General features: G+C 42.7%; 1 protein-coding gene across 3 annotated transcripts in view; it reads left to right on the forward strand.

Moving 5' to 3' along the window:
• Positions 1 to 22,130, forward strand: part of PIKFYVE (phosphoinositide kinase, FYVE-type zinc finger containing) — a 151,725-nt gene that overhangs the window by 41,143 nt on the left and 88,452 nt on the right. For all 3 annotated transcript variants that reach the window (XM_069983502.1, XM_069983504.1, XM_069983503.1), the window contains 7 exons: positions 959 to 1,099; positions 3,399 to 3,525; positions 4,562 to 5,724; positions 7,382 to 7,482; positions 15,827 to 15,898; positions 19,203 to 19,374; positions 19,727 to 19,905. In XM_069983502.1, coding sequence (XP_069839603.1) covers positions 959 to 1,099; positions 3,399 to 3,525; positions 4,562 to 5,724; positions 7,382 to 7,482; positions 15,827 to 15,898; positions 19,203 to 19,374; positions 19,727 to 19,905 — 1,955 coding nt within the window. The remainder of the gene's footprint in view (positions 1 to 958; positions 1,100 to 3,398; positions 3,526 to 4,561; positions 5,725 to 7,381; positions 7,483 to 15,826; positions 15,899 to 19,202; positions 19,375 to 19,726; positions 19,906 to 22,130) is intronic.

Consider the following 22,130-nt stretch of genomic DNA (forward strand, 5'->3'; position numbering starts at 1 on the left):
CAGTTGCCCCTAGCAACCAATCAGATTCCACCTTTCATTCCTCACAGACTCTTTGGAAAGTGAAAGGTGGAATCTGATTGGTTGCTAGGGGCAACTGAGCTTGTTTTACTTTACACCATGTTTGATAAATTTTCCCCCATGTGTAGGAAGGTGCAAGTGAAACGTGTCATCAGAAGACATACCAGTATGTTTCCATCAGACTGGGGTGAAATAGACCCTATGCAGGAACCTGTTTTAGACGAGGAAATCTGTTGCACTAACCACACAAGAATTAAATAGTCCATGACTTGCCGATTAGGAGAAAGGCATAAATGTTTGTTAGAGGGTTGTCCAAGTCCTCTATGTGCAGCAAAGGCTCCAGGCTCGACTCCCAGAGGGCAACCAGTACAACAACCTTAGTCATCCCAGTGACACTTGACTTTGCCAACAACTTTTAAGTAGAGATGAGCGAACCGGGTTCGAGTCGATCCGAACCCGAACGTTCAGTATTTGATTAGCTAGGGCTGCTGAACGTGGATAAAGCTCTAAGGTTGTCTGGAAAACATGGATACAGCCAATGACTATATCCATGATTTCCACATAGCCTTAGGGCTTTATCCAACTTCAGCAGCTACCACTAATCGAATGCCGAAAGTTCGGGTTCGGATCGACTCGAGCATGCTCGAGGTTCGCTCATCTCTACTTTTAATGTCTTGGTCACATGCCTTTTTCCCCCTCAATCCCATTCTGGCTGCAATGAATGGGCCTGCAATAAAGGCACACTCTGTAAGTGCCTTCTTATAAGCATGGTAGCCAACCCCTTTAACAGTGTGCATTTAGTTTATGTAAGATCGATATCTTTGACAGGAGCTGCACAGAGGTAGACGAGCTTGCTCTAATCTCACGTCATCCCTTATGCTGTCTATTCATATATTCAGAAGTTCCTTTTATGATGCTCTAATTTTTTTTCTTCTTTCAGGAAAGGGAATTTTTAAAGAACTACGTTCAGAGAATAGTTGATGTTCGACCAACGCTAGTTCTGGTGGAAAAGACAGTGTCAAGGATAGCACAAGACATGCTGTTAGAACATGGAATAACCTTGGTTATCAATGTTAAACCGGTATGTAGTGTAAACATGAGCCAAAAAAATTTATAGAAAACCGATTATGTAACCGTGACACCATTGGTTACATACTTCAGCTGTTAGAAAGGAGAAACAGATTTATCCTGTTAGGCTGAAAATGGAAACCTGTATGTGCAATTTGTATTTCTGTATACGAGTAACAGAAGCTTTCCCACTGTGTTGAATATGGAGTGATAAAGTTAAGGTGGGAGAATTCACAGGCTCCACCAACCTTTTTCCCCCCCCCCCCTCTTTCTAAAAAGTTTTCCTGGGTGAGTCCAAATCATTGACTTTTCTATATCTCTGACTACTAATTATTCGTTTTTTCAAAAAATGCTGCCTTCTTGGACAACAAACAGTTTAGTCACAGTGACTGTTTTACAGTTAACTTCCAAAGCCATTTTAATGAAAAAAAAATGCATATAATAGAATTCAGAAACTGAAATAAGTTGCAGCAGGTTGTGGGGGCTTCTTGTAATATTGCATGCTGTGCCTCATGTATATCTGCAATCTGTCCATAATGTTGATGATGCTTTAAAGTCTGCTGTGCAGTCATGTGCTAGCTTGTTATTTTAGGAACACAGAAAACGGGACATAAACATTAACTATAAGACCACCGAATGTTTGCCTTCTTGCTAAAACAGGTTTTTACAATTCTTATAGAGAATAGAGATAAATGTGGAATTGTTGGTGGCCAGAGACCTGGGACCCCCTCCATTTATGGCATCGGAGGTTCCCCTTGTGAATGCAGTGCAGTAAACTTACATGACCACCACTCCATTCACTGCTATGGGACTGCTTCAGTGGGAAAGCTAGATCTCTTCCATTCTTGGTTGGTAGCTGGACAGAGCGGTGATACCTATTAACAATAACTTGACATGTTATTGTTTTTTATTGCAGACAAAGCAGTGGGGGCAGTTTCTTCAGCACATGCTTATTTTATGATTATGGTTATGGTTATGACAGCGTTTTGTTCACTATTTTGCCAAATTGAAGTGGATCCAAATACAGAAGAAATGCAAATGTTTCAGATTTCCATCTTTTGGCGGTAGCTTCTCCTTTAAGTTTGATGCTCTCCTTGGGGAGATCATCTATTTGGTCAAAGGAAAATGGGATTTTCCTGTCTGCAGCCAGTCAGTACCCTATTCTGTACTCATGAGGGGCAATAACACTGAAAGAGCTGTCATCTGCATATGGGTAGTTTTTCCTTCTGGAGACATTTCTTTCTTGGCCTCAATCCCCAGTCATGGGGGAATTCAAATACTGACTAAGTGTCACTGTCGTTATAACCTTCAAAATCTAAATCAACAGTAGATGTAAAATAAAGCAAGTTTGCAATTTACATTCGTTATTTTAGTTGTTTTTATCATGCTGGAAAACAAAGCTGAACTTACCAGAAATCCAGGTCCAGTCTCCAGAAGGCAGATAATCTGACTTGTGCTCGTTGAAAAAAAACAGACTAAACACAGGAAACAGGAAGTGCTGTGTTTTCCATGATAACTAAAAAAAGAAAAATGAATGTAAATTGCAAACTTGCTTTTTATCGCATCTCCTGTTGATTTAGATTTTGAAAGTTAGAACAACAGTGACAATTTAAAAGAAAAGCTACCTCTGAAAGGTGGCGTCAGGGAGTTGCTTTGCATCTCCTTCTTCCCAATGTGGCTTTGGACACAGTGTTGTCAGAAGGAGAAGGGCTGACCGTCTGGCACATATAGAAAAAGTCTTCCAATATTTTTCAGTTTTTTTTTTTTTTTTTTTTGCAATATGAAACAAAAAAAAACTCTGATGGCCAGGCCTATATATATATATATATATATATATCTTCTGTACATTGCCCATTACAAGCTTCTTATTGATTTGTTAATTTGAAACCTCTTTATCCATATTCCCCCTTGTGGTCACAGGCATGAAAGAGAACCTGCCGTAAAAGTAAAAACTTTTGACATGTCAAATTGACACGGGTTGACATGTTAGAGTTTTGATTGCTCATGGTCTGAGCGATCAGGAGAACTAACCAGCGGAAGTCTGCTTGGTCTCTTCCGGCTCTGTGTCATCTAACCTAGACGGCCGAATATGTGGCCGACCAAGTCCATGCAGTTAGACAGTAACACTGAGCCAGGAGTGAATGCACAGCCTGTGGACGTGTTCTCCTGAACACTCAGACCATGACTGATAAAAAATTTTGACTTATCAAAAGTTTTCTTTTCGTGACCGTGCCCATCTAAAGGCTTGACTTATTCAACAATATCTTAATGCAGAGAGAATGTCTGATATTTTATTTCTTTCTTTTATCTAGCAAGTTTTAGATCGAGTGAGCAGAATGACACAAGGAGACCTGGTGATGTCTATGGACCAACTGTTAACAAAACCTCGCCTTGGGACATGCAATAAGTTCTATATGCAAGTGTTTCCACTGCCTAACAGTAGGTCCATGTCCTCGGTTCACATGATGAAAAAAATCCACATGTGTATTGATGTGTAGGGGAAAAATATCAGCGGTATTGATTAGCACTACTTATGTGTGCGTGCTATTCTTGTGATCACTTAAGTAGATAAAGGATTGCTTATTTCTGTAACCTTCTCTTGCTCCCACTCATAGAAGGCATTCATTTGTAGACTGAATTGCTTGACTTTTAAAGGGTAATCACAAATGCATGATTCCAGAATAACACACAGCATGAGACCTTTTAAGAAAGGCTTTGTGACATATATTATGGTCTCAGCCTTTTTTTCGTGTCAGACAGAGTTTTTAAATAACATTGGAACAATCTAGCCTGTTTTTTTTTATGTTTATTAAACCAATTTGTGATGCATCTACAATCTTCTGGTATTGTAGCATATCCTTAGGGTCCATTTAAACAAGAGATGGGGAGCCTTTTGCCCTTCAGCTGTTGCAAGACTACAATTCCCATTATGCCTAAAGCTTTGGCTGTCCAGGCATGATGGGAATTGCACTCTAGCTGGTGGAAAGCAGATGTGTTTTTGTACTCTCCTTTATTCTTTTTGGGGGCACATTTTCCACACATTGTGATATAAACTGGCAGCTGCCTACTTTGTAGTGGCCAGAGTAAAGAGTGAACCATTATTACCTGACCAGATTCCCCACAGCTGCTATGTGGCTGCTAGTCACGGTTACTTCCTCTGATGTGTTAACCATGCAGGAAATGCCTGACCAGTGATTGGCTAAGCCGGCATTTGCTGCAAGGTTGACACATCAGAGGAAGCAGTGGTGACTGGGATCATCAGAATGGCAGCTAGGGGTGATCAGGACAGAAGAGTATGTTTTCTTTTCTTTTTTTATTACCTTTTAAAGCACTCCATATGGGTTTAAAAAGAAGTTCTTGCTAGACGATTAATGTAACTGAAAATACTAGTACTTCTTATTAAAAGTAGTTGTAAATTGCAGTGATTATTTCATATGTTTAATGCATTTTTCTGTTACATTTTTTGCCAACACAGATGAATCTAAAACACTGATGTTCTTTGAAGGATGTCCACAGCACCTGGGGTGCACCATAAAGCTAAGCGGAGCATCAGAGTACGAGCTGGCACGTGTGAAGGATATAATAATCTTTATGATCTATGCAGCGTATCATTCCCAACTGGAAATTTCCTTTCTTATGGATGAGTTTGCTATGCCACCAACACTACCCAAAAGCAGCTCTTTTCGGTCACTTATTGAAGGCCATGAAGGATATGGCAGTCAGAAAGATCTCTTCAATGGAGAGGAATGCAGCGTTATAAACTGGGAATCTGACCGCTCTTCAGATCGCTTGCATGTCATTTCTGAGTCCCAGTCTTCTGAGGATATAGAGTCCATAGAACAAAGGTCTTGCTTTGAGGACACAGGAGAGTTGGACAGTAAGGGTTCTGAAACATCATCATCTGCACAACCCATATTGTTATCAACTTCGTCCATTTTGTCTTCAGTCTCTATTGAGCCTGAACTTTTTACCCAAATGTGTCTCATACCTGGTATTTCCAAAGATGATGAAGTTTCACAGAAATTTGAGGAGGAAGACGAACCTAAAAATGAACATCGACTCTTTCGTGATCCATTGCAGGATGATACTGGGCTGTATATAACTGAAGAAGTCACAACCACAGATGATCGTCTTAAAGTACACTCTGTAGCGTTTAAACAAGAGCTTAAAGATGTCATTTTGTGTATATCTCCTATTATTTCTTTCAAAGAACCATTCTTATTAACAGAGAAGGGTACAAGGTGTCCCACAAGGGACTATTTTCCAGAGCAAGTGTATATATCGCCATTGCTCAACAAAGAAATGAAAGAAATGGAAAGCCGGAGAAAAAAGCAACTTTTGCGGGAACAATCCAATATGCAAGCCATCAATGGAGGGGGTAAGGGAAAAACTATTGAAGTTCTTCCATCTCATGAGCTGCTTAGCACCAAAATTGCAGAGCACTTGGGAGACAACCAGAATTTGGCTACAATTCTAGCAGACTATCGGGCAAGAGGAGGCAGAATAAGACAGAAGGATGTTGATCCATTTGTGGAACCCAAGGAAACACCAAATGGTCTTCCTAATAAGCATGAAGCCAAGTATGATTCTGACGAAGACAAAGGAGTCAGTCAAAGTGAGATGTCCTGGAACTCCAAGGTAAGTGTAATGCAGGAGAAGTGTAATCAACAGTAGATGTGAAATAAAGCCACCTACTGCCTGGGTAAAACTATTCTGCTGTCTGCACCCTCACATTTATACCTGCTACAACCACGCTGAGCGCGGGGCGCAGAGGAGTCTGGTGCAGGGAGAGAGAGGTGTGCTGGGTGGAGAAGTGAGAGCTGGAAAGCTGATCCTCCGATTCACCTCTCCATCGCAGCCAGGGCACACATATACTGGTGCAGGGCAAGGGATGGAAGATCCTGCTGCGGGGGGCTAAAGAGGAAGGCTGGAGATGTGACAGGCTGCACTCAGACGGCAGCTCCCCCTCCAGTGTGAGCTCAGCGCTGCTGCTGCTGCCGGGCGGCTCACTCACTTCTAGCTTCTCTGGAAGCTGCACGGTGTGTCCTGCCCCCCCTCTCCCACACATAAGTGGCTGCAGTTAGGTATAGGTCGACACATCCTCCCTCCATTGGGCACCGCATTTTGTTCCGCACAGGAATCCACGGCGCCCCGTTATCTTTTGTCAGCGCTGGAAGGGGCCATGTGTGACGCTCTGCCAGGGACACTGCCAGCTGATATATGTGCTACAACACTGAGTGACAGGGCGCCGAAGATTCCTGTGCGGGAGAGAGAGCGGTGCCCGGTGGAGCATGGATGTGCCGACCTATACCTGACCCCTGCATCCACTGTATGTGCGGGGGGGGGGGGGGGGGCAGGGCAGAACAGCATGTGTCAGTGACTGGGGGTAGATAGTTGGATAGACAGATAGGAGTCCTATCTATCTATCTATCTATCTACCCATCTCCTATCCATCTCCTATCTATCTATCTATCTATCTATCTACCCATCTCCTATCCATCTCCTATCTATCTATCTATCTATCTACCCATCTCCTATCTATCTATCTATCTATCTATCTATCTATCTGTCTCCTGTCTATCTCCTATATATCTGTGTGTGTGTGTGTGTATGTGTGTATATGTATATGTATGTGTATATATATATATATATATATATATATATATATATATATATATATATATATATATATAATTATAATATAGTATAAATAGACAGACAGACAGTCAGGAGATAGATAGATAGATAGAGCAAACAATATTGGCAGCACACTAAACAAACTGTGGATGCCAGCAGTCGAATGCCAGACCTTGGATCAAGTCAGCTAGTAAAAAATACTCTGCAGCACTCCAGTCGTAATGCAAACGCGAATTTATTCCATATAACAACGTGCAGCAAACTTCACAAGTAATATGCGACGTTTAGGCATCTCCTATGCCACTTGAAAATGGCGTAGGAGACGCCAAAGCGTTGTGTATTACTTGTAAAGTTTGCTGCACGTTGTTATATGGAATAAATTCATGTTTGCATTACCATTGGAAAATGGGGTTTTCAAAAGGGGTGTGGCTTTTAAAAGGGGTGTGTTATAATTATCGTTCAATTTATCATTACCGCGGCTACATGTACGATAAACCGCTATATTGATTTAGGCCATTATCGTCCAGCCCTACTTGTCACTAAAACTAACTTTTGACACTAAATGTAAATGTTTATCAGTAAATGTGTGTACATCAGGCTGTACATAGGATGGAGTTTCTCTGTTCTGTTCTCATCTGATTTTATTTTCTATTCCCAGATTGACTGTCTAAGTGTATTAAACCACCAAAGGCTTTGTGTCCTGTTCAGCAGCTCCAGCGCCCAGTCCAGCAATGCCCCTAGTGCCTGTGTCAGCCCTTGGTAAGCATCTGCCTCATTTTGTTGCCTGCAATTTTTATGTTCTACTGTTTGAGCTGCACCTGATCACTGTCTGTTCCATAATGTATCTGGCCACCGAGGCGTGTGCAAGAAAACTGGGCAGCGTTTTACTATAGATCATGTTAATGTTCAAAGCTATTGAACAGAATGTTACAATGGTATTCCATAGACCACAAACAAACCTTGTCCTAGCGAGCACATGTCCTTGGTAAAGCATCACTCGCTGTTTTTTTCTCTTTTTTTTCTTAAATTAGAAAGGTTCACAGGCCCTGATGCAAATGTTGGCTTGCCCCCCCCCCCCCCCCCAATCTATGATCTCATATACAGTATGTCCTTTTGTTCATAGTGCAATAAGCTGCCTCGAGGGGTGAGGCAGTATCAGTAGGGAATAGAAATAAGAGCAAATCGAGCAGGCAAATTGAGTCCAATTGTTCAGCATTTAATACCAGCGGCTGAAGTTAGTTGCAGCCCTAGCTAGCCCATGAAAACATGGATACAGCCAGGGCCGGATTTAGGTTGGTGAAGGCCCTGGGCGAAAATTTTGTTGGGGGCCCCCCCATTTTTTCTTTTTCAAATATAACCCATACAGTGATCTATTTAGGTGGCTTCTTACTGTAGCACCTACCCCTCCTCACTCCTGGCTGTGTGGCTCAGCATCCTCCTCTGTTCTGCATATGATGGTCACTAGAGGCTGCAGTCCAGAGGAAGATGCCAGGCCCTAGAGACAGGACGGGGAGGGGTGTATTCCCACTTTGTGTTTATGTTAATAATGCAATGCGAGAACACAGCACTTAAGTACTTTCTGTGCTCCCTTGCCCACTGTGTTAGCCACCACAGCAGCATATGGAGTTGTGAATCACCAGCAGATCTGATGAAAGATTATCTGCCAAAGATTTGAAGCCAAACCCAAGAACAGACTATAAACAGAGATCAGGTTATAAAGGAAAGACTGGATTTCTCCTCTTTTCAAATCCACTCCTAGGTTTGGCTTCAAATCATTGGCAGATAATCTGTCGTCAGATCTGTCGGTGGAATAGGGCTTTAAGTCCCATCTTCAGTTTCCAACCATGTACAGTAGCTGAAGCAGTAAGGAGCAACCAGAAAGTATTTAAAGGCTGTGTAGAATATATAGCGGATATGGTAAATGTGAACCTAAGGAACCCTAAGGATTAAAATACACAGCTGTGTGCAGCCTATGATATGGAATATACAGTATAGCCTGTGTGCAGCATATGACATATATAGGATATATACCATATGCTGCACACAGGCTATATATCATATGCAGCACACAGGCTATATCTCATACACTGCTCTCAGGCTATATATCATATGCAGCACACAGGCTATATATCATATGCTGCACACAGACTATATACAGTACATACCATATGCTGCACACAGGCTATATACTATATGCGGCACACAGACTATATACAGTATATACCATATGCTGCACACAGGCTATATATCATATGCTGCACACAGGCTATATATCATATGCTGCACACAGACTATATACAGTACATACCATATGCTGCACACAGGCTATATACAGTATATACCATATGCTGCACACAGGCTATATACAGTATATACCATATGCTGCACACAGGCTATATAAAGTATATACCATATGCTGCACACAGGCTATATATCATATGCTGCACACAGACTATATAAAATATATACCATATGCTGCACACAGACTATATACAGTATATAAACATTACACCACAACAAAGCTAAAGTTTAAATATCACAATTTTATTACAATAAAAATTTACATAAAAAATCTTTTTTAGTGCCAACGGAATCCAGTAATAAATGACAGCCAAGACACTTTGGTCTTACAAAATGTTGGAATATATCACTATATTGTGTAAACATCAGAAAAAAATCAATGAATGTAACCATGCAGTGTATCCACATAGCCTCGCAGGATTACTAAATGCACTATCCAACTAATCCCACAATTACATGAAATGAATATACAAGATGCTTACCCATCGTGTGTCTGGCGCCAATAACCCCGACGCACGTTTCGCGTACAGGTCGCTTTATCAAGGGGCGTATCTAACTCCTGTCTTGCACACTATTTATATCGCTAATGCGGATTCCTTCCGGGGCATGACGCGGGTCAAAGGAGGGGCCAGGAATCACGCAGCTTCCTTCCGGCCTACGTCACTGGAACGCACGTCCACCGGTGGAACGCAAGTGGACATGCGCACAGCGACTCAAGAGGCCAAGTCGGAAGAGCGCCTGCGCCAGATTCTCCCTGGACCCGCGTACACGGACGGTATCTCAAATTCCCTATTCGGAGACTGCATGATTACATAAGTTGACATGGTTATATCAGGCGTGTCTAATACATGGTGAGCTATAAATAAGTGCATAAATCTACATCATTTATTATAATTTCATACATCGTGTTATAGTATCACAAAAAATAAAGTGCCAAGTGCAAAATTTCATACATAAAAAACAAATATACATAAGAACAATCCAAATATAGAAAAATACTCATAATTAAAGTGTACTATGCAATATATATACCAGTTATAAATATGTGTTTTATATATAAACGTGCTATAGTGAAAAATCCTGTACAATTATAAAAGACACTGTCATTGATTCACCAGATAAATATCATCCCCTCTATGTTTCTATAATATCCGTCCATAATTCATAAAGTGTTGTTCCTTTTTTCCTTTTTTCCTTTTCTTCCCTTTTAGTGACCCTTCTTCCCCATAGTATATAGGAATCCTCATCATGCTTCATGTAACCCATCACCAAATTACTAAAATTAAAAAATGTAGATAACAAGACAAAAATTAGAAACATGCTATTAAAATTTGATACACATAGAAAACTAAAGGAATGAGACAAAGCTTCGCTGTTCATTTAACCCATAAGGGGTCAGGCTACCTAGTGTGTGTATCCATCGGCATTCTTTTTGGGCTAGAATCTTCTTTTGGTTACCTCCTATATATACAGTGTATACCATATGCTGCACACAGACTATATACAGTATATACCATATGCTGCAAACAGACTATATACAGTATCTACCATATGCTGCACACAGACTATATACAGTATCTACCATATGCTGCACACAGACTATATACAGTATCTACCATATGCTGCACACAGACTATATACAGTATATACCATATGCTGCTCACAGACTATATACAGTATATACCATATGCTGCACACAGACTATGTACAGTATATACCATATGCTGCACACAGACTATGTACAGTATATACCATATGCTGCACACAGACTATGTACAGTATATACCTTATGCTGCACACAGACTATGTACAGTATATACCATATGCTGCACACAGGCTATATACAGTATATACCATATGCTGCACACAGGCTATATACAGTATATACCATATGCTGCACACAGGCTATATACAGTATATACCATATGCTGCACACAGGCTATATACAGTATATACCATATGCTGCACACAGGCTATATACAGTATATACCATATGCTGCACACAGGCTATATACAGTATATACCATATGCTGCTCACAGGCTATATACAGTACATACCATATGCTGCACACAGGCTATATACAGTACATACCATATGCTGCACACAGGCTATATACAGTATAAAGCATATGCGGCACACAGGCTATATACTGTATATACCTGCTGTAATGTCCTCTATAGTATATACACCCCTGCTGTAATGTTCTCCATAGTATATACCCCTGCTGTAATGTCCTCCATAGTATATATACCCCTGCTGTAATGTCCTCCATAGTATATATTTCCCTGCTGTAATGCCCCCATAGTATATACCCCTGCTGTAATGTCCTCCATAGTATATATACCTCTGCTGTAATGTCCTCCATAGTATATATACCTCTGCTTTAATGTCCTCCATAGTATATACACCTGCTGTAATGTCCCCTATAGTATATATACACCTGCTGTAATGTCCTCCATAGTATATATACACCTGCTGTAATGTCCTCCATAGTATATATACACCTGCTGTAATGTCCTCCATAGTATATATACCCCTGCTGTAATGTCCTCCATAGTATATATACCCCTGCTGTAATGTCCTCCATAGTATATATACCCCTGCTGTAATGTCCTCCATAGTATATATACCCCTGCTGTAATGTCCTCCATAGTATATATACCCCTGCTGTAATGTCCTCCATAGTATATATACCCCTGCTGTAATGTCCTCCATAGTATATATACCCCTGCTTTAATGTCCTCCTTAGTATATATACCCCTGCTGTAATGTCCTCCATAGTATATATACCCCTGCTGTAATGTCCTCCATAGTATATATACCCCTGCTGTAATGTCCTCCATAGTATATACCCTTGCTCTGATGTGCCCCAACACAAAACAACACCTCCTACTCACCTGATCTGGGCGGGGGATGGATCTTCTCTCTCCTAGCTCTTCTCTCTTCTGGCTCTGTACTGTATCTTCAGCCAGGCAGCCGCTGTGACAGATCCTCCAGCAGGCTCCATGATGTCACCTCCTGCTGCTGCTGGAGAGATCAGGTTTCACTGCTCAGGTCCTGCGCTGTCCTCTCCTCAGTGAGGCGGGGGAGGGGGAGTGAGGTCATCGGCAGGAGACAGACATCCTGACAGGAAGAATCCACTCAGGGCCTGTCAGGGGGGAGTCTGAGTTTGCCGGGCAGAAGATATTTACAGAAGATTAACCCTACACCTTCCTCCTTCCCTGGACAGCATGTAGTTTGCCCAGTGCTGTGTCCAGGTACTGTTTTCACTCCCCAGGTACTGTTTTCACTCACTTCCGGGTTCCTGCTGGTGGGGCCCCCCCCTAGTGGTGGAGGCCCGTGGGCAGGTGCCCCTGTTGCCCGAACTTTAATCCGGCCCTGTATACAGCCTATGGCTATATCCATGTTTTCCCAGTAGGGCGGCATCCAACTTTTTCAGCCACCAGTATTCAAATGGCAAACAATCAGTCTTGAGCGTGCTGAAGCTGTGCTCATCTCTAGTAGTGATGTCACGATACCAGAATTTTTAGTTCGATACCAATACTTGATTTTTTAGTTCGATACTCAATACCAGTTCGATACCTCGAAAAAAAATACAACCCCCCCCCTTATAAGATCAGCACCCTCCTCTCCTGACATCCTCTGTGCTGCTGTGACCTCCCCATAGATCAGCACACTCCTCTCCTGACATCCTCTGTGCTGCTGTGACCTCCCCATAGATCAGCACACTCCTCTCCTGACATCCTCTGTGCTGCTGTGACCTCCTCTATAGATCAGCACACTCCTTTCCTGACATCCTCTGTGCTGCTGTGACCTCTCATAAGATCAGCACACTCCTTCCTCTCCTGACATCCTCTGTGCTGCTGTGACCTCCCTTATAGATCACCACCCTCCTCTCCTGACATCCTCTGTGCTGCTGGGACGCTGTGACCTCCCCTATAAGATCAGACCCCTCCTCTCCTGACATCCTCTGTGCTGCTGTGACCTCCTCCTTCGATCAGCACACTCCTCTCCTGACATCCTCTGTGCTGCTGTGACCTCCCCTATCGATCAGCACACTCCTCTCCTGACATCCTCTGTGCTGCTGTGACCTCCCCTATAAGATCAGCCCCCTCCTCTCCTGACATCCTCTGTGCTGCTGGGACCTCCCCTATAGTATCAGCCCCCTCCTCTCCTGACATCCTCTGTGCTGCTGTGTCCTCCCCTATAGTATCAGCCCCCTCATCTCCTGACATCCTTTGTGCTGCTGTGATCTCTCCTATAAGATCAGCCCCCTCCTCTCCTGACATCCTCTGGGCTGCTGGGACCTCTCCTATAAGATCAGCCCCCTCCTCTCTTGACATCCTCTGTGCTGCTGTGACCTCCCTATAAGATCAGCCCCCTCCTCTCCTGACATTCTCTGTGCTGCTGTGACGCTGTGACCTCCCTATAAGATCAGCCCCCTCCTCTCCTGACATTCTCTGTGCTGCTGTGACGCTGTGACCTCCCCTATAAGATCAGCCCCCTCCTCTCCTGACATCCTCTGTGCTGCTGTGACCTCCCCTATAAGATCAGCCCCCTCCTCTCCTGACATCCTCTGTGCAGCAAGGGACCAAACATTGTGTTTATTGGGGACAGCATGGGGGGGGGGGCAGTAGTGGGCGGATTGACGGGGGGGGGGGGATCCAGGTTGGGTGAACAGTCCAGGGCCCAGGGTACATTTAATCCGCCACTGGGTACAGACTACAACCCCCACACTGCAGGGAGCTGGTGAAGGCTGCCAGGTCTGGACAGACAAGAGAGGGTTACTCTGCCTGGCAGGTCAGTTCCTGTCAGAGGGCAGGGGTTTAAGGGCAGGATGGTTAGGGGCACACTAGAGGGCAGGGATGGGGGGGTGGGGGGGCACACCAGAGGGCAGGGATGTGTGTGGGGGGGGGCACACCAGAGGGCAGGGGTTTAAGGGCAGGAATGTTAGGGGCACACTAGAGGGCAGGGATGTGTGGGGGGGGGCACACTAGAGGGCAGGGATGTGGGGGGGGGGCACACCAGAGGGCAGGGATGTGGGGGGGGGGGCACACTAGAGGGCAGGGATGTGGGGGGGGGGCACACCAGAGGGCAGGGATGTGGGGGGGGGGCACACCAGAGGGCAGGGATGTGGGGGGGGGCACACCAGAGGGCAGGGATGTGGGGGGGGGGCACACTAGAGGGCAGGGATGTGGGGGGGGGCACACTAGAGGGCAGGGATGTGGGGGGGGGGCACACCAGAGGGCAGGGATGTGGGGGGGGGGCACACCAGAGGGCAGGGATGTGGGGGGGGGGGAGACACACCAGAGGGCAGGGATGTGGGGGGGGGGCACACCAGAGGGCAGGGATGTTGGGGGGGGGGGCACACTAGAGGGCAGGGATGTGGGGGGGGGGGGCACACTAGAGGGCAGGGATGTGGGGGGGGGGCACACCAGAGGGCAGGGATGTTTGCAATGTCTGCACACATCCCCTGCTCTCACTCACTGCGGTACCACTCAAAGCATGAGGCTTGTCAAAGCAGAGGGGAGGGGGGATTTGTAAAGGGAGTTTAAGGTGGAACAGACAGCCTGAACCTCGGGCACCAGGAAGATTAACCTTTGCTGCTGGCCAAGATTCAGGCTGTCTGTTCCACCTTAAACTCCCTTTACAAATCCCCCCTCCCCTCAGCTCCGGGAAGCTCCCAGCTGTCAGGTCTCCGTTCCTCCGTGCATATTCATGTGTGCACACTCAGGCCGGTCAGGAAGCGCAGCCACCCAGAGTGTGCACACATGAATATGCATAGGAACAGCGCCGGGGATGGACGGCTGCATGACAGGGGGGGACAGGAGGCTGAGGTGTGACAGGCTGCGGGTGATTAACAGCGGGGGGTCTGTTACACATAGTAGCCGACCCCCACTGCTTCTGGAGAGGCTCATTATGGGTCAGAGGCCGCTGTCAGTTGTGACAGCGGCTTCTGCACAGTTATATAGCCGGCACTAGCGATCGCTGTGTGCCGGCTATAACTTCTCCCTGCAGTGAGCGGAGGAAGGGGCGGGCGGAGGAGGAGGAAGTGACGGCAGGGGGCCGAGGGCAGCACACAGAGAACATGGCCGGCGCTTAGCTAGCCGCCGGCCGTGTTCTCTGCTCTATACTTTATATTAAGCTGCGTTATTAGGCAGCTTAATATAAAGTATCGATACCAGGAAATCCTGGTACCGAATCGTTTTTTGGCCCGAAATATCGATAGTAGTATCGATATTTCGGTGCATCGTGCATCTCTAATCTCTAGTAGGGAGCTTAGCGCGGGCCCCTGTAGAGTTATGAGTTTGTGAGGGCCTGGAGCTCTGATGGTCCTGCTCCAGAAAAATCCTCAGCATAATACTGGATCAGCAGATAGATGGCATATGTAGAAATCTCATCCATGCACTGAAGAAAGAATATGCATATAATCTGTGCAATAATTTATTCTGGATTTTTCCCATTGACTTCAGTGCAGAAGGCAAAATTTGCTACAATTAAATATCTTTTTTTTATTTATTTTTACATGACTGCAAACAGGTTTGGCATGGATTTCAGATGATGTTAGTAAGACTGTACATCAGAATGCATCAGCGTATTTCATGCATATTTCAGAAGTGCTAGATCTGTTCCTTGGTTTCTAGCAGGTTACAGTGTAAATAGCCCGTAGTCTCTATCCTTCACGCCATGTTCATAATAGATGAAGGTCCTAATCTGAGTATGCTTATAGAATGCAAAAAGTGCCACTATGAGCACGAGCAAAAAAAAGTCATGATGGTCTTGTTTTCTTTTTCTATACAGGATTGTTACAATGGAGTTCTATGGTAAGAATGATCTGACATTGGGGGTTTTCCTGGAAAGATACTGCTTTAGGTGAGTTGATGTTTTAGATTAGACATTATCAGTTTTCTAAGTTACTTTTGTGCATAATAACTTATTTGAAATAAGTGTACATGCTGAGTATATAGTTTTACAAAGAGATATAACCCACATAAAGTAATAATGGAATTTCTTGGATATCTTGCTCTGATCCAGAGTTAGAGGAGTTCATCTTTGGGTTGCTAGCAAATAAAAAGACAGAATCAGCACCAATCTTAATGGAAAAAAGCACTATGTTTGCTTGGAGTTGCAATTTCATACATAGTGGGGTGCTACTTTCTGTGAATGTATAGTCCAAGTAACAAATGTAAAAATAAGGGAATCGAAAGGCACTCGCCACTATTTCCCATGTTAGCAGACAGTGTGGACGCCAATCCACCTCTCCAATATCTGCTAACATGGAAAATATCCTGCATGGTTGAATATTAATACAAAAAATAATTCCAATTTGCAGGTAAATACTAAATAAGTCACATGTGCAAAACAATATATCCTGCATATCAATCAGTACCAATATTACAAGGAAAACTCAATGAACTACCAAAATATACCAAAAGAACACTGAATGAGCATAACTTCCTTAATTCAAAAATATTCCTTTATTAGTAAAAATATAAAGTGAAGATGTCATACATAAAAAATGAGGGAAAAGGTGATGACAGTACAAAAAACCAGGGGATACAGAAACAACTATGGGTCAAAAGACTATTTGTGTAGATGTATTCCATATACAAAGGGCGCAAATAAGTTAATATAATAAATAACAAAATCCCAATAAGTCTATCATACAAGGTGCATCAATACACATTATAACTCATTCTCTAGACACAAATGGGATTTGTAAACATAACACACATAAATTTGCCACCAGCCCGAAAGAAATTACTGTGAGATGTTTAAAAATGCAGATTAACCAGTCTTACCCATATTGCTGTTCCCCTGGCACACCCCGACGCGCGTTTCGCAGATGACCACTTTATCAAGGGGCATATTCTATTGCATGTGCCTGCTATATTTATACTCCTATCCCTTATTGCAGGTGTCAATGGGCTTCCGGAACGCCGACGCATGCTTCCGGTCATCGGCCGGCAACGTCACATCCGCTCCGATACTCAATGGATGTGCGCACGCGCGAACAGAAAATGTCCGCGCATGCGCACAACCAATGTTGAGACCGTGCTTATGTCACATCCGCCCAGCCCGCCCGAAGCAAGCGTACTCCGTGAGCCAGAATGTAAGGAAGAGGGGAGGGGAGGGGGGAGGGAGGAGGAAAGGAGCTACACTAAAGGAAGATAACTATCTTCCAAGGAAAAATAATAATGAAAAATAATTACACTATATATCATGCGTTATCTACAAGAGATTGTGTACAATACTAAAGTAATTAAGACTGCCAAATAGACAGATACTTGTGAAATACCAAAGTGCAACGAAATAATTGTGAAAAATGTTACTCCACATACAAATATCAGTGCCAATGCTAAAAGTGCAAGTGCAATGAATACATATCAATACAAATAAATATGCAGGTGTAATAATAAATATATGGCAAATAGTGATTGGTGCCAAAATAGATAAAAAAGAGAAAATCTATAAAAAACGCATTAAAAACGCACAAAAAAAAAAAAAAAAAAAAAAAATTTAAAATTATGTTATCTTCTTCTCCTTTCTTCCTCTTTCCCTCCGCTCACTTCACACAACCCCCACAGAATTTTTCCTCCACGGAGACCCATAGATAGATCCAATCAAATCAATTCATACACGTTAAAAACTGCATAAAAACAAAAGGGACAAACATAATTAAAAAACAGAACAAAGTAATAGGTTTATAGGAACGGCGCAAAACTACATTGTTCGTTTAAGCCTGATGGTGTCATTGTACCTAAAATTGTTTTCCAACGGCATTCCTTTTGTGCCAAAATTCGTCTTGCATTGCCCCCTCTGATGCCGACCTGCACTTTCTCAATCCCCCTAACTCTGAACGTCCTGGGATCACTTTGGTGGTATAATTTAAAGTGACGAGGGATTGTTTTCAATTGATCCACTTCTTGCGTTTCTTTGGCTGCTATGATTCCTCTGACATGTTCCCTCACCCGCACTCGCAATTCCCTGGTGGCAAATTTATGTGTGTTATGTTTACAAATCCCATTTGTGTCTAGAGAATGAGTTATAATGTGTATTGATGCACCTTGTATGATAGACTTATTGGGATTTTGTTATTTATTATATTAACTTATTTGCGCCCTTTGTATATGGAATACATCTACACAAATAGTCTTTTGACCCATAGTTGTTTCTGTATCCCCTGGTTTTTTGTACTGTCATCACCTTTTCCCTCATTTTTTATGTATGACATCTTCACTTTATATTTTTACTAATAAAGGAATATTTTTGAATTAAGGAAGTTATGCTCATTCAGTGTTCTTTTGGTATATTATGGTTGAATATTAATACACTGCAAAAGTGGTGAGTGTCGTTTGATTCCTTTATTTTACATCTTTGGTTAGCTGTGCCCCCATGTATTTAGGGATGTAAGTTTAATTGTTGGCTGGTCATACATGTTAGACTTTTATCTGGATCTGATGATGATTTATGTATGGAGACAGCCAGACATTTTGTATTCTGTTTGGCATAGTCTGATTGTTATTGTATCTCATTCTTTTCCCTGGAAAAATTGGTTATTGGGGAACAGAGACAAAATTTTCCCAGACGTAACAATTAGAAGTGAATGGGATGCTTGCCATTCAGCTATTACCATAAAGATAAAGAATTGCGGGCACATTGGTTATTCTCTGAGATACTGTAGATCTGGAGGCTGCTTCCTCTCCCCTTCCTGTTAAGAAACCTTGCAGGTTTGGCTAAATGTGCAGGTTTGTGGGGGTCAAGCATTTGGCCGTCTGTCATCTTAATGTGTATGACCAGCTTTGCAGTACTTTTGTTTTGTAACTAGTAACCTCTGGGGCGACCTGTCCTCTGCTCTTGGCTTCTGTATTGCCCCTTCTCTTATTTTCTTCTTATTTCACTACTTAATCAGTCTGTTCCACATGTTAGCAGCATCGTATTGAGAGGGACTTTACTTCTGACTGTTGTATTCCGTGGAAGAGACCAGGTCAAAGTGTAGATACCTCATCTGACTGATCCTTTTCATTTTGTACTAAAATGTAATAGATTATTAACACAGGGGAATAGGAGAATACCACCTTGGTCTTATTGCATGGATTATTTTATGTTACTTTTGTGTAATAGTGGACATTATGCTGATTCTGATTAATATCATTGCCTTTTTGCTCTTCTACAGACCTTCATATCAGTGTCCCAGCGTATTCTGTGACACACCAATGGTGCACCACATAAGGCGATTTGTTCACGGAAATGGCTGTGTTCAGATTATACTTAAAGAGCTGGACTCTCCTGTCCCTGGCTACCAGCACACCATTCTTACATATTCCTGGTGTAGGATCTGCCAACAGGTATTCTTAAATGTAAATATGGGTTTCAATGGACTGCAGTAATAATAAAAAATTAAAAAAAACTTGTTCATAAAATGCTGCAGCCAATCACTAGTCTCAGTGATCATATTCCATACATGCAAACATAGATATGCAAGACCTGAGTAACTTTAGTGCCACATGAACAATGGCTGGCTTGCTAGGAAACTTTGGAGTTCTGGCGGCTGGGAATTTAGAGGGTTTTTTTCCCCTCCTCTCACTATTTTATGCGTTTACAGCTCTTTCCTATGTTTTTTTTTTTTTTTTTTTTCTAATAATAATAAGAATAGTCCCCTGTTTCTGTCATTCTCAAGTCATCGCTTTCTTCCTACAGGTAACCCCTGTTGTACCATTATCCAATGAATCCTGGTCTATGTCATTTGCTAAATATTTAGAGCTTCGGTTTTATGGCAATCAGTATACCCGAAGAGCCAATGCTGAACCCTGTGGTCATAGCATTCACCACAACTACCACCAGTACTTCTCATACAACCAGATGGTAGCTTCCTTCAGGTAAGATGGTCTGTACTCAGTTGGTGAGAATATAGGGAAGCGAAACATACAGTGGATATAAAAAGGCTACACATCTTTTTAAAATTAAATGCAAGAAAGGTTCGGGATGGAGAGAGTATAATAATAATAATAATAATAGAAAGAAACAAGGATAATATTCCCGGTACCACCAGATGTCACTCTATCCTGAGTTCAAACAATCCACTTATAAACCATATACACAGAAAAACACTATCGGCATAGTTTATAAACAATAATGTTCCTTATATTCACATGATTTTATAAAAACATAGGTAAATACATATAAACTATAGTATACTACTTACAAATGTTAAAAAAGCCCACATAACAAAACAATAATATCTCAGTTTGTGCAAGGGAAAATATGTCTAAGGGTACAAACCCACTTGACGTATTTGCTGCGTGAATCAGTCTTAAAAATAAGCAGGCAAAATGCAGGTTGGCTTTATACGATTGTTCTGCGTTAAAATACGCAATTGCGTATTTTTGAAGCGTGAAGCTTGTTGTTAGCAAAGCATCAGTTGTTAACAACCTGTGCGAAAAACGCATGTAGCTTCACGCTTCAAAAATACGCAATTGCGTATTTTAACGCAGAACAATTGTATAAAGCCAACCTGCGTTTTGCCTGCTTATTTTTAAGACTGATTCACGCAGCAAATACGTCAAGTGGGTTTGTACCCTAAGGGTGCTTAGAGGAATAATGATCTAAAGTCCTTTAAGTACATATACTACTTCACTCCGGTTTCTAATCATACCACTAGAAAAGCAAAAACACCAAAAGATTCTTGTAATACCATATATAACATATTATTGCACGAACTAGAGCTGTCCCAACGCACATTTTGCTAATTAATGCTTCTTCAGGGAACATCCTAAATAATAAAATACTAGGTTTTCATCATGTAAAAAAAAAGTAATCAGATCAAGCCAAGTTATTAAAATTTCTTTCTGCATAAGTGTGAACACCCTCCTATAATTGGGGATGTAGTTGTGTTTAGAATTGGCCAGTGTACAGATGCCACCAAGTGGTGTATTCTCTCCAGTCTGATACAGCGCTTTTTACTGATACCTCTGTCTAGGGCTGGGCGATATGGGCAAAAAACTAAAATCTCGATTTATTTTTTTATTTTATTTTTTTTTTATTTTTTTTTTCTCGATTTTAATTTTTTTAATTTTTTTTTTTTTTTTTTGCTAATTATGATGGGTGTAGAGGGAGAGGCTTAGTGGATAAGGGGTTTAGTAACAGTAAAAGCATAGAAGTTAAGGGGTGTATTAGTAGATAAAGGGAGTTGCAGTTTTGGGAGTAGTAGAAGTATTAGGAGTGGGGGTAACAGTAGCAATGGTAGTAGAGCAGTTTTGGGGGTAGTAGTAGTAGAGCATTAATGGGAGTAGATTTAGGGGCGGACCTCCGGGTGTGGGGTGGGGGCTGGCGGCGGACTTCCGGGTGCAGGCTGGGGGGCGGCGACAGACCTCCGGGTGCGGGCAGTGATCGTGTATGTAGGTAGGCGGAGAACGCTTTGTGTGGTCCTACTCTGGCCTGCAGGAGGAGCAGCTTGCCTGGAGCGCCACTGCTCCCCCTGCAGGTCGGAGGGCATTTGTTTTTTCTTTTCAAAGGAATTGGGATGGATTCTCGAAATCTAGGCGAATTAATCGAATTAATTTGATTAATCGTCCAGCCCTATATTCATGTCAGGAACTGTCCAGAGCAGTAGCAAATCCCCATAGGAAACCTCTGATGCTCTCCAGACTGGTAAGAATACACCACTTTCTGCAGGACATACAGCAGCTTTTGGGAAGAGACATATTCTGTAGTATATGGGATAATACACTCATGGGAAAAAAAACAATAAAGCACCAAGAAGTTTAAACTATTAATCGTAATTGTATTTAAATGAACCTCTAGTACCTGGCAACCCAGCTCTTCCTATAAATGAATGATTGGTGATAAATCTAGCTAGCTGAACACCCAAGGAAGCACTGCTATCTGGTGACGATATTCCTTGGAAGCCTGTATGTGGACAAGCACTCCTTAGAGTGTACACAGGTGGCGGTAGGATGTCCTGCATCTATTGTAAGCTACTAGTGTCCCTACTATCACTGTTAGGGGTGACCAACTGTTGTATCCTAGGGCTCCTCATCAGATTATCACCCCAGCAGCCGGGGCAGTGTGTCTGGATGGTGGAAGGAAGGAAGCTTTTGGATCT

The sequence above is a fragment of the Dendropsophus ebraccatus genome, chromosome 9 (assembly GCF_027789765.1).
Source record: "Dendropsophus ebraccatus isolate aDenEbr1 chromosome 9, aDenEbr1.pat, whole genome shotgun sequence".
Taxonomy (NCBI): Eukaryota; Metazoa; Chordata; class Amphibia; order Anura; family Hylidae; genus Dendropsophus; species Dendropsophus ebraccatus.